Source organism: Barbus barbus, assembly GCF_936440315.1.
Source record: "Barbus barbus genome assembly, chromosome: 10".
Taxonomy (NCBI): domain Eukaryota; kingdom Metazoa; phylum Chordata; class Actinopteri; order Cypriniformes; family Cyprinidae; genus Barbus; species Barbus barbus.
The window spans coordinates 21,503,606-21,516,981 of NC_136738.1; the positions used below are offsets into that span (position 1 = coordinate 21,503,606).

Here is a 13,376-nt window from a genome sequence, read left to right on the forward strand (position 1 = left end):
CTGTAAAGTATGGTCTTCCATTGTTTCAGTCTGACAAACTCCAAGACCCTGTTTGTTCAAAATCACAAATGACAATCTTCCCTTTACATCTTCTGTTATGTCGAAGCAGAATGTGGGAAATAAGCAAACAATCTCATAATGAATGCATTTAACCCAAGACCCTTCCTTATGTTTAACATGCATTGTACTACAGGTAAAAGCTAAAAATATTCCCCGATTAAAAAGTCTTAGTTCACACTGCAGCCTGATCTGATTTTATTTTCAAATTCCAAATCAATTTTGAAGCTTGATTTAATTTTTTTCCAAGAGGACATTTGCGAGGGTTTTAATACTGAAAGTGTAGATAAAATAAAATCAGGACTACTTTTGGTTGCACTAAACATAAAACAAAATGACAGGAGACCAATGACTTTTAATACACAAATGTTTATTCAGACAAACTAAGCAACATTATAATAAGAACAGATGTGTGACTGAGCAAGAGAGTGGGCTTGACAGATCAGGACACAAGTCTCTAGTTAAAAGATTTACTGAAGATAAGTCACATTCCTCAGAAACTCTGCTACTATCTTTTGTCACTGTGCATGGTGCCACGCCATAAAAACAGAAACATCTAATCCAAAGACCTAAAAGCATCACGTTTAACAGATACTTTTTTTTCAACATTTTTCTGTTCTTTAATAAGAAATAAATTTTAGACCACAGAATTTGTGGTACTGGTCGTAACCTAGCAGAGAACATAAAAAATGGACCAAGTCCTATAAACCATGAATCAGACACAGATATAGGAGAAAAGAGAGAGTGCACATGTAAGGGTAGTTATATTCACAGGAAGTACTCCAGCTCAAAGCGAACGTATGAATTCTTCTCATCATTGTAGACAAGAGGATAATGTGCGATCAGTGCATCCTGGGAGCCGATGTAGATGGAGTTGTAGATCTTCCAGTACACATCACGCACTTTGCGAGCAGGATGGAACAAACCCTATTGAGGGATAAAAAAAAACAACAACATTGGGCCTTTAGATACTTACAAGTCAATGAAAAAACATTTTACAAAGTGTGCAGATTTGCTGGAGTAAAATGTACCTGCAAGCAATACTGCAGCATGCGGCAGGGTCCAATTGCCACCCGCAGACCCTCAAGGGCCCCCATGACAGCTTGGATGACATGAGGAGAGGTTTCAAAGACATTTGGCCAAACATAGTTGAGCAAATGATTGAGAGAATCTTCACAGCCAAAGCCATACACTCCCAGAGACATATGCTGCACAACAGCACTGGCTGTCTGCCTGTGTACAAGATCCCTGCAATAGAGAGCAAGTACAGGAAGTTATAGAGGCCTGCTGAAAACAATCTGCATGTTTTAAGTGGCAACTCTATTGTGAAAAGCAGTAATTCTTTTCCCAGCTTACCTGTCCATCAGAGCATCCTCCAACAAAGGTGTGACAGCATAGATGTAATCTTTGCCCATTTCACCGATGTACTCGAACAGGAAGGACAGAGACTTTAGGACACCGTTCTGAACGTTAAGCTCAGGAACACGGTACTCATTCATCAAAGCAGGAAGCACAGTGAACGGCGAACACGTCTCGGCCACGATAGCGATGGCTACCGTTGTGCACACACGGTTCTGACGCTCCTGCACCTTCAGATTGTTGAGCAGCGTGGCCAGCACATCGTGAGGACTAGAGTTCAGAACAGAAATTAAAAATCTACATTTTCAAACCTCTGACACATTGAGCATTACTGAGAAGAATTTTGTGTTTTACCCAATGGCCTTGGCGATGTAGCCGAAAGTATTGACAGTAGCTCTGCGGATAGCCTTCTTGTGGGCTTTCAACAACTCTAGCAATTCAAAACAGATGCGCATCCATTCCCTGGCAGACACATACTCCGCACCCCTGAAAAGGACACGATGATGTGTTTAAGGAGGCATTATCAAAATATTTCAAATGTTAATAGCTCAAATTCTGCAGGGAACTGTAGAACTGACCTGTCAGCGATTCTGCCCACTAGATCAATGCAGTTCTCCTGCACCTTTTCATGTCTGTTCTTCAAGATTGGAGTCAAACGTGGAAGCAAGTCTTTGATAGGTGGCGTCATCTTGTGCATACCTGCCAACAGGACATTTACACAATTATAAAAGAAAGCAATGAAGTAGAAATAACTCAAATTTATGTGATGCACTGAAATTATTTTTTGAAATGAGAATCCAAAATAAATGATCACTTTTTCAGTATTTTTGGTTATAGAAATGTCAGTGCATCACTACAAACAAATGTAGTGAAAAAATTTGAGCTAGGGCTTAGATGCAATAGCAAACACTTTGATCAACACTCACCAATAACATTGACAATAGCTTTAAGGGCTCCAAGGATGCTACCCAGCACTTCTGGGTATTCTTCTCCCAGATACTCATACAACACCACACCCAAATGGCCCATCAGCTTTTCCTACACGGAAATATAAGAGCAAGATATTTATATATATTAGTAAGCAGTATGAGTATTTGTTTAGCCAGGCCATAAATGTACATAATGCGCCCCTCACCTCTTGGCATGTCTTCATGACCACCGCTGTGCGAGAAATCAGGTCAGCAGCCTGTTGACGGACTTTGGCGGATTTGTTGTTGAGACGCCACAGCACTGTTCCGCAGATCTGAGGCAAGTATGGTTTAACTCTCTTACCCAGAGCATTTACCACCGTACCGAAGCCATTAAGCATGACAGAGTCCTGGAGATACAGGCAAGATTATGATGCAAGATGATCACATAACAGCAGCGGGACATTTTATATGCAGCAAAGTCCAACAACTCACCTCAGTGGTCTGTTCCTGGAAGGCGTACAGGATTCCATCAATAAGCTGCTCCTCCAGTTTGTGATCAATGTCAGCAGCACCAAGGTTGCCCATGATTTTCTCAATGGTCTCCATGACCATTTTTCTGTACTGCTCAGCTTCATCCTTCAAGTCATCCACGATACGGGAAATAATCTCAGCTGCCCCGACCTTATTGGCCAGCTCCACTGTAGTGTCCACTAACTGTAACACAAGTAAACAGACAAATGAGATTAAATGCATATTACTCCTGGTTAACGTTACTTCTAATTATGTGATGATCTCACGTACCTGTCTGTAGTTGCGCCTATCCAACGCCATTCGGTGCTGCCAGAAATGTTTGAAGAAGGGGGGCAAAATCTCTGTTTTAATGTAATTGGCTTCCACACCATCTGTGCCACAGCACTGCTTCACCACCTGAAATGTCCAAGAAAAAAAGTTTAGCCTAAAACGTTTTAGAAAGGATTGCATTTTTAATTCTTCTGAAGAGTTTTTTAACGCACCTTGAGGACAATCTTCTTCATTTCCTCGTCAGGTGACTGGAACTCTCGAATAAGGATAAGCATCACTTCTCTGGTGTAATAGTTGGCATATTCAGCATCCATAAGAGGAATCAAGTATCCAATGGCTTTCAAAAAGGCAGCAAGACCCTAAGACAACAAAAAATATTGTTAAAAACATTTACTAAAAATCTGACAATCTTTGGGTTTCAGCCCAAAAAGTCTGAAAGCAAACCGTACAAATAAAACAACTTCAATTTTCCATTGTCCAAACATATGCTCACCTTGCCTCTGTGTTGCCTGATACCTTTCCAAAGAGGTTTTAGCACAGAATCAAAGGACTCGATACCGTATGGTGTAGCAGCTTCAGCCAGGGCAGCGATAGCCAGAGCACTAATGGTTCGCACTTTCTGCTGCTCATCCACGAGACCTGAGGAAAAAAAAACAGTTTGAGGCTGTTCTATATAGCATACAATGAAAAAAGACTTTTGGTACAGCCACATATAGAAAGATGGAGACCACAATGCCATACGAACCATGCTCGATAATCTCCACTAAGCTGCGAAGATGGGGCAGGATAGCACAGCCCATGAGAATAGCAATCTGCTGTACAATCTTGATACCCGTGTGACGAGCCTGCCAGGATTTCTTGCTCTTGCAAACAGCCTTGAGGAAAGGCAGGAGAGATGGAATGCCCAGGGCTGACGCTACAACAGCGAAAGCACGAGCTGTCGTGTTTCTCACATACTCGTCCATGTTGTCAATATCAGGCCTCATGGTGGAAATCATAGTGGCCAGTCCAGCAGCCTGTTAATGAAGAAATGCAGATTTGATTAAAGCCTGCCTACAAAATTTGAAGATTAATTAAGCAACTGCTGGGATGCTGTTCTCGACCAAAGATAACATTTACTATTTACAGACAACCATCTTACCTTTGCCAAATTGGAGATGATCTCTCTACCCTCTACTCTAGCATAGTAATCTTCATCAATCAGCAAGGGCTCAATCACCACAAGAATCTGTAAGAACAAACAGGAACGTTAGAAAAGACACACGAAAGGTTAATACATTTCTCCACCCAAGTATTAAAATTGATGCTTACATTAATTTTATGCAGCCTTACCTTGTGGACATATGGTCGAACCAAGTCATCAAGTTTGTAGAGGATACGATCAATGACTTTCACCAAAAGATGACGCTCCTGGTCCTCCAGTGTAGGAGACATCAGCAATGGCAGGATCTGGTTAAAGAGGGGTCCTGCACCAAACTCTCTGGCTTTGTCTGTGATTTGACGAAGAGCAGCCTGAAAGGAGAGAGCTAGTTAGAGATCATCCTTGCAAGATTGTGTTACAGTCCATTAAGTGTGAGAAAGGATGCAAACCTTTCTCATGGGAGGTGTTCCATTCTTGATCTTTAAGAGTAGCTTCATGATCTTGCGCTCCTTCTGTTCTTCTGGACTGAGGGTGGACTCGTCAACTTCGACCTGCAAACAAAGATTGAATGATTGGTCAAATTAAAAACATACCTGTATAATAATTTTTTTGTTAGTTACATATGTAGATAATACTACTAATGCTGTTACTTCTAATAATGATAATTAGTGGTGCTAGTAAAGCATCACTATTATTATCTCAAAAACTTCATTCTGTACAAAATTCCTCCACCGTGTGTGTCACAGATCCATGAATGAAATTAAACGGGAAGGATATCTCTGGATCAGAACATTGTAGAGACATGGGGGTGGGCTCTTTCAACTCAAGACTGCCAAGCATTCTTTAAATATCACCCTGGAATATGTCTGAACCAGAATAACAGAGACGTGAGGGTGGGCTCAATTGACTTGGACTGGCTAGTAGTCTTTAATTATTACCATGGAAGCCGTTTAGCAATGCCCTAGCAACCACTGAGAGCACCCTAGCACCTGTATATTAAAAGATCATATCTTGAATACAGAAATCATAAAACCATAGTTCTCAACAACCGTTTAGTAAATTGAATAGGCCACAATTCTGGATCAGGCACAGAGGTGGACTGTTTTGACTTAGATTGCCAAGTAGTCTCCATCACCCTGGCAACTGCCTATCCAGACCCTAGCAACCATATATCAATATAAACAAGCCATATTTCAGCACCAGAACATTGCACAGACATGGGAGTTGGCTCTCTAGTAATCACACAGAAGACCCAAGTAACTGCCTAGTGCCAAGCTTTGCCACGGCAAGCACCCATTCACATTTTCTTTATAAAATATACAAATGTACTTGTGACAAATTATTTAATACTATTACAACTACTAGAACTATTTTCATAACCTAATAATAATAATATTACTATTATTATTATAAAAAAAATAACATTCCAGGGCTCCAGACAAAAAAAAAAATCGAGTAAGGAGCCATTGGCTCCTATAAAAGAAAAACTTAGGCGCCAAATTATTTGTGTTATTTATTTTGTAAATAAGTGGTTTATTTTATTATTATCATCATTTTATTCCCCCCCCCCCTATTTTAACATTTCAATCATTTTGTCATGTGTTTATGTCTTATCTTTTCTAGGCTTTATCAGCATTTTAATCCATCTTGTAGATGAGCAGGTCGACCGGGGGACTAAGGTTCACTTAAAGTGTGAATTAAATGTCTTTTACAACTTGAAATATACAGTCACAAAGAATTGTTCGTTACACAGAATCTGTACCAATATCATGGACCATAAGCATCACTTGGCAACTGAGTGCAGTGCATCCTATAAATGTTGTCACGTCTTTCACACATTCAGTCTGTTTTTCTTCATTAGTAAAATGCAATTTTATAGGAGGAGTTGAATCATGTACAACAGAATAAGTAAAAATATTAATATACAACAGCGCATAAATATAGCAAAACGCTCCTCTTTATAGTTATTTTTCTAGCTGACTGATGAGTTTATGGACACTGAGTGGTTATTCTGAGGTAAATGTATTACAATGCAATGTTTACAAGCTTTATACATTTCCTCAGTTTGAAACACTGAATGAGCTTTTACATAAAACATTTCAGTAAGTTGTACTATAGGCTTTCTTATTGCCTACCTTTTGATCATGTTAATTTCATACTATAGTAGTAAATCGAAATATATAATGGGTTCATTTGCTGCTTTAACTGAGGTGCTAAAGAGATCGCGCCTGAGCATTAAGTGCGATACTCTCCGCTCGCGCGATCCGGACGCATACACGGACCGTGTGGACGCGGGGTACTGGTGTTTATATTACCGAAAGTGTGCGCTTGTGGTCCACATTAAAGAGCACCCAAACCGCATAATTTGAATTTCCTAGCATTTTAAAGCTGATACTTTGTTTATTAAAAAGTAAGACAGCACAAAGCTTTTTGCAATTACTGGATGGCAAGTGCGCTTCAAATAACAGGAAGTCCATGCATTAACAGAACACAGCATAGACTAAGATCTCGATAAGTATCCACAGAGCTGACAGCTTTACCTGTTGAAGTTTGTTCAAGTTGTGCACGAAATAGACACGGCTTTTCTGCACTTGCACTTTGGGGCTGTTTACACCTGGTCACTTCATGCATTTTTTTCCTGATCGGATAGCTATCTGATCCTGAAAAGAGTGTAAATGCCGTCCGAAACGCATTCGAGACGGATATAAATCCAATCGCTCGAACCACTTCAGGAGGTGGTCTGGGCGAAACCGGACAAGTGTAAATGCATGGTTGTTGAAACCACATATGGTAATTTTACTCCTCCCATAATATTAAAATAATAGACGTGTGAGAGCTTTTTATAGGCTATATGGCATGTTATAGTCAGATATGACAGCGCAATGCAACAAGCATCACCGCGGATGAGTAGCGGAGTATTTCTTCAGCAAGCGACGCGCAAACTGAATGAACCTGAAAGTAAGTCGCAGACGCTCAACACACAATCTTCTTCATTAAAAGTAGCTAGACTAGCCTATGTTTCCTGATGCCGCGCGCTCTCTTGTTGCGGTCTCTGATATTGAAATTAGCTGATAATTAATAAAATTATCCATTGTTTTCATTGACGTGAACTCCGTTATATTTGCATATGAAGCGGGAATTGAAGAACGGATTTATATCTGTTTTGCGAAGACACATTTATGTGGCCAAGTGTAAATGGGGAAACGTTTTAACAAATCATATAGATATCTGATCAGAGAAAATGCATGAAGTGACCAGGTGTAAACAGGCCCTTTCAGGTCTCTCTCACTGCGTTCAGCAGACTGTGTGCGGCAGAGACGAGGACTGTTTGAAACTCTTTTCCAGTAAAACTTTGATGCGCATCGTCTTATGTAAGTTTAATACGTGAACATAACAAAAGATGTGAGCGCAAAACAATCGGGAAAAAAGTCCTTTCATGCAAATTATATATAGTCGCCAGTGGCGACCTCAGCAAAAACTTCACTCGCAAATTAATATTTTTGGTCGCAAATGCGACCATTTTAGTCGCAGTTTGGAGCCCTGCATTCTAGTAACAACCCTGGGTTTCCTGGTGTACATGGGACTTACCAGCAGTTTATCAAAGTACTGTATGTCATCTGGCTTGAGGAAGGGCAGGTTTCCGGAGGGCTGATCGTTGACTTGTTTCATAGATCTGTCCTCTGTTTGCATGTGGAAGCCAGTCATGCCTCCGATGGGGGTGGGGGTGGCAGCTAACTTACGTGCTGGGGTGCGGATGGGTACATAGCCTGCTGGTGGTGGCAGTACCTAGAGAAAAATGGCAGATAAAAACAGTTAGAAATAGCAAAATATCTAATTAATTTTCTGAAAGAAATGGTATTGGTAGAAAATAAAGTTATATACTTTGTATCCTTCTGGAAACATGGCATCTAGTTCCTCATCAGTCAATGGGCGATTCCTCTCGTCAATCTCTCGCTCCCAGCGCCAAGCCTGCAGCTGTTCTGGAGTCATGCTCATCAGGTGACCTGCAAACATCGAAAACTTTACAGCAACTTCAACAAATCACCCAAAAAAACATCACCACTTTTTACTACAATAGAAACAACCAACACTATCGGACCAGTACCTGGAGTGGGTGTGGCCATATTCATAGCAGGTGTGCCCAGAGGGGTTTTTCCAGGGGTGAGCAGAGGAGTTGAAGAGCCCATCTGACTGGCTGGCGTTTCATCCCATCTTGACTTCCTCTTGCTAGCACCTGGGGTGGGCGTCTCACCCACTGACTCATCTCCTCTGTCTGTACGTGGAGTCTCAGCCCAGCCACTGCCATGACCAGGTGTCTCTGAATCACACAAAATAAAAAGATTTAAAATCACTATGCATTAAATATCTACTGGTAGTGAATGCACCACAAACTGGACAAAATATAAGACCTCTCTCTGTCTTTGGTGTCTCATCCCAGCGGTTCTTGCGCACACTGGAAGTGGCGCCTCCGTGGCCAGGAGTGGCATGTCCAGGGGTGTCTCGACCTGGCGTGGCAGCTCCAGCTGGGGTGTGGCTTGGTGTGGGTTCCCACATACGGGTGCTTGGAGTAGCTCCCGGGGTCTCGCTACCTTTGGCACGGCCAGGTGTCTCATCCCAGCGACTGTTGGAAGGTGTGTGTCCTGGTGTCTGGGTAAAAAGAATAACAGGATTAGCAATATTATATAATGATATATATATATATGGCTTTTTTTAGTTAATTGAAGGAATAATCTATTAAAATAATAATTAGTTGCAGCCCTAAAGAAGCTGTTAAAGAAGATTTACTCACATCGGCACCTCCATCTGCCTGATCCCAGCTAGACACTTTTCTGGGTGTGGTATTGCTGGGAGTTTGGTCAGCTGTCTGGTCCCAGCGTCGTTTGCGTTTGGCTCCAGCAGCCTGAGATGCAGCAGAGCCGTTCACTGCTTTCAGCTCTCCAGATTTTGCTTTCTCTACCATCTGCAGCCTGATCTCTCTCTGGAGAAAACACATTGAATGTTTTGGTCAGATAGGAACATCTCTTAATTTACCTTTGACTATTTATTTTTTTAAAATCACCAACATTTTACAGTTTCACTAAAAGCCAATGTTATTTACCTCTTCTTTGGAAAGATGCTGCTCCTTCATAACATCCATGTACGTCCTGACCTGCATCTTGGGATCCGGTGTTTTGCCCCCTATGCGAAAGAGCACCAACAAAATGCAAGACGGTCAGCCAAGTAAGTCTCAAAACCAGCATTTTCACACACAAAGCACTACAGTCAACTGTCCCTGAATAGATGGCCTTAAATGTTTAAATTACTATCCTCTCATCATAACACAAAACAACCCTAGACAATAAAAGCTAAGCACTCTTAGTATACAGTCATACATTAAGAACAGGCAGGTACAAAGAGGTTTCTGTTGCTTTTAAGAGGAGATAAGGAGAGGATATAGCCATCACTGATGCAGGGTCCTGGGCTGCGCTCTCCAGAATACGTACACTTTCAGTGCCAAGGGTCCCTCTGCAGTCAGACTTCAACCGGCAGAAAAGAAGCCTAGAAAATTTCTCTTTACCATTAGTAACACTTTGGAAAAGGGTTTGAACTCACACACACAATAGCATACCACCTGTTCTGCTCTTGTAACTCACTTAAAAACAAAAAAGGAGAAAAAAAATACGACTTTCAAAATTGTACTATAATTTATTGTACTATACGTGTTGCAGCCAGAGACACTGAACACTTTGGGGAATTCTAATAAAATCTTTAAAAAATAAATTGAAATGAGAAAGAAATGAAGGAAAAACACACTTGTGCATAGTTATGCATCTAGTTTCATTAAAAAAAAAATATATATATATATAAATATCTACAATGGATTGGTATGAAAAGTTCAAATGAGAAGGGAGGACATGAAGTTGAGAAGAGAAAATTGTCCTTGATGAGGCTTTAAAAATAAATATATAACTTCATAATAATAAAAGAAAAATCGTTTCGTGAAACCATGGTGGATTCCCCTGAAAGACCCTCGGGCCTCACATCAGTGCAAAACTACCAACTACGGTCTTGATTTATCTGTTAAACACGCTGCTTTTTGTTGACCATAACCTACACAGGACGAGTTGCTGCACCCTTAAGAGAGTGCAGACAGGACTGGCATAGCAGTACTGCTGTAGGAGAGAAATTAAGGACAGTTAGTATGGGCCTGTGGAATCTTGGTACACAGATTCTTCAATAGATATATCTCTATTTTATGATAATAAAATAGAAATATATTTACACAACAGTTTTGTAAAGCTTCCTCTGTCTGGGACTACATGCAAGATGTTTTGCCTGATCCAGAATCAATTCCCTCCCATAACCTGACCCCATCTGGTGCAGTTTGAGTGTGTGCTGCCTGTTGCAACATGTTCTGAAGTTCCTAAACTCCTTGCTAATTTGAACCAGCATGAGCACCCACAGGCCATAAGTTTGAAGAAACTAAAATGGCTGTGAAAACATTTTATTGGATGTTACATTTGGCTTCACTAGGTTTTGTAACAGACTACAACCGATATGCACAGTAAATTGTAAAGTATGTCCAGAAGTGGCTCAAGATTATTTAGAGTTCCACTCTTTTTGGAAACATTACTAACTTTGACACATCATGGGTGTCTACTAGCCAACATGCCATTGGGCAAATATATAGAGTATATTATGGAACAAGAGAAAAGTGAAAAGAAAATTGACAGTAACTGCACAGCAAAGTACACTGCAGCCTCTGGCATTATTAAAAAGTGTCTGTTTGAGGTGTCTGACTACTGTATTCCCTGTTTCACACAAAAAAGTACATTAACCCTTCGAACAACACACCTACCTGCAACCTATGTCCTGATGGGACAAATCACACCACCCAAACAACTGTCTCCCAAAACCTTTGCTGCCCAACTCATTTAAATCTCTGAATCAAAAATAACTGGTTCTTAGCACATCCCATTAAAAGATTTATGTCTTACTGAGACAATCTTACAGGTCAGTTGAATCCAGGGAGCAAGTTGTTGGGTGGTGTTCGAAGGGTTAACCAAAAACAAAACTGGTCTGGACCGGAACTTCATGAGAAGAGTAAATACTGATCGGCATGGACAGAAAATAAACGGAGAGGAAAATAGTGGTGTAAAATTTACCATCAGCAAATGGGTCGTGACGCTCTGGGGAGATGATCATCTTTTGCCTGCGTTTCTTGTATTCGTCCTCGCGGTCTGAAATCTTCTGTGGTCTGTGTTCAGCAAAGGGATCATACTGCAGGATGGGCAAAAAAAGAATATTGTATAATGACAGTTATCTTTTATATCCTAAAACAAATGCATTTGGAAAAAAAAACACTGAAGCTTCATTAAAAAAGAAATTGGAATTTCTGTTAATTACCTGCTCATCTGACTGAGGAATGGAATTAAGTATTGCAACCGGTGCATGATATCCAGGTTTCTTCGGTCCAAGCAGACTTGTGGACGAATCTTCATCATCATCCTGAAATAAAAATAGTTAGGTTCAGAAACTCCTTCATGCAGTACTTACACACACTGACATGGGCCCTTTTAAAACTATATAGAGTTTTATGCCATCACTTACATCTTCCTGCTCGTTAGCAGCAATTGATGTCACATATCCAGCAAAGCGGCTGTCACTGCCTCCGTAGATCTCCTGGTCATAAAATCCAGTGGAATCAAGCCCAACCCCCTGCTCAGCTCCCTCCACCAGGGCAGCTTTCATCCCCTGGATTTCCAGGATCTGAGCCTCAATGTCTAAGAAAAAATAAACGCAGTTACACGTAGTCATGCTCTAGAATACAATTCCGAATGCACAGCATGATCCATATAATAATAATAAAAAGGCGTGTGTAAACACGCAAAATACAAAAACTTCGTTAGAGGGCGAGAAACGGAACAATTATCCACATAAGTTTACATCACGGTAACCAAACAGACAATGAATACATTTCATAATTCTACAGAAAAATAAACAACCACTCGATTGGAATTATTATAAGGATAAACAACCTTATGCAGGTAAAGATTTGGTCTGTGTTTGCTTGGAACGCCATTTTGGTTTCCGTACATAACCGTTCAACCAGCGTATCTTTAACACTCAAAACATTCACAAAACAGATGAACTGTCTATGGACTAATACGTATTTCTGGAATGAATGCTACGACTAACTCTGCTATAAACCACAAGACGAATCTCAGGATAGGATATTTGTTAATATGTCTCATGTGCGCCACGGCCAGGTTTATTCAACGATCAGACGCCATATTCTATTCTCCACATCAAACTGGCAAAATTCTGTTTTTTTTCTCGCTAATTCCACTTTTAAGGACTAAAAAAGAACAGACACCCCAACTGCAATGTAGACATAGACGACAAAAATCGATATATTCTTCAATAATCTTTGATAGATTAATTTACCGTCATGTGTTTTGGCGATCTGCGCCATTTTCCCGCTGTTGTGTGAGCCTCACTACCGGAAGGCCTTTGACTGCACATCCGACTCCGCTGCGCTCACGAGAACACGCAGGCGCATGCGCAGAGCACAACGAAAGCCAGGCGTCGCAGCTGGCACATGTCAACACTTTGTAGTATCTCCCGCTCTGATTGAGAAGTACAGCTTTAGTAGAGTGGATGTCTTTGTGCGTTGATTTTTAGTAGTGACTTCAAGATACAGGTTAACTTAATTAAAATAATAGGATATTCATGTGGCAAAAACCACACTTTCTTTCATGGACTGTCACCTCCTTCTATCGCTTTCTAAAAGAGCTGTTCCACAGTGAAGGATTGGCTAAAAGCATATACTCTTTATTGTTTACAGGAATTCAATGAAGCAGCGATCCAACTACAGTTTTTAAAAGCAACATGGCTTTTAAATATTGGCTTTCATTACCACAGAAAACTGTGGAGTGATTGGATGCAATACTTTTGAAAAACTGAATAAAATAACAAATGCCAACAATCAGTGGTTGTTAGACCTGACGAAAACAATAACTTGTTTTTTTATATATATATATTTTTCACATCAAGATATAAGGGGGGTAGACATATGCATTTAAAAGTAAATAAGCTATTTCCTCCAAACCAGTTTTTTTCAACGC

General features: G+C 40.5%; 1 protein-coding gene across 3 annotated transcripts; it reads right to left on the reverse strand.

Moving 5' to 3' along the window:
• Positions 1 to 406: 406 nt before the first annotated feature.
• On the reverse strand, positions 407 to 12,817 carry sf3b1 (splicing factor 3b, subunit 1). Of its 3 annotated transcripts, XM_079426409.1 has the most exons (26): positions 12,697 to 12,750; positions 11,860 to 12,032; positions 11,656 to 11,757; positions 11,415 to 11,529; positions 9,753 to 9,807; positions 9,368 to 9,447; positions 9,059 to 9,247; positions 8,679 to 8,916; positions 8,375 to 8,587; positions 8,152 to 8,273; positions 7,858 to 8,055; positions 4,719 to 4,820; positions 4,461 to 4,640; positions 4,270 to 4,356; positions 3,874 to 4,144; positions 3,622 to 3,767; positions 3,341 to 3,487; positions 3,129 to 3,254; positions 2,820 to 3,041; positions 2,552 to 2,734; positions 2,343 to 2,454; positions 1,995 to 2,115; positions 1,771 to 1,902; positions 1,414 to 1,686; positions 1,089 to 1,305; positions 407 to 984 (listed from the first exon to the last, which is right to left on the reverse strand). In XM_079426409.1, the coding sequence occupies exons 6-26, from the start codon at positions 9,422 to 9,424 to the stop codon at positions 826 to 828; spliced, it is 3,495 nt and encodes a 1,164-aa protein (XP_079282535.1). In that variant the 5' UTR covers positions 9,425 to 9,447; positions 9,753 to 9,807; positions 11,415 to 11,529; positions 11,656 to 11,757; positions 11,860 to 12,032; positions 12,697 to 12,750; the 3' UTR covers positions 407 to 825. The 3 variants fall into 3 exon arrangements, with proteins under 3 accessions (XP_079282535.1, XP_079282534.1, XP_079282536.1); XM_079426408.1 differs by lacking the exon at positions 9,753 to 9,807 and having other exon boundaries at positions 12,697 to 12,817; XM_079426410.1 differs by lacking the exons at positions 11,415 to 11,529; positions 11,656 to 11,757; positions 11,860 to 12,032; positions 12,697 to 12,750 and adding an exon at positions 10,364 to 10,421.
• Positions 12,818 to 13,376: the final 559 nt, after the last annotated feature.

Excerpts from the sequence above, each read along its gene's own strand:
- sf3b1 (XM_079426408.1), bottom strand. The coding sequence starts at position 12,724 with ATGGCGCAGATCGCCAAAACACATGACG. Across the intron at positions 3,768-3,873 it reads AGTGGAGATTATCGAGCATG|GTCTCGTGGATGAGCAGCAG; the intron begins GTTCGTATGGCA and ends TTTTTTCCTCAG. Across the intron at positions 3,255-3,340 it reads TGAAGAAGATTGTCCTCAAG|GTGGTGAAGCAGTGCTGTGG; the intron begins GTGCGTTAAAAA and ends TGGACATTTCAG.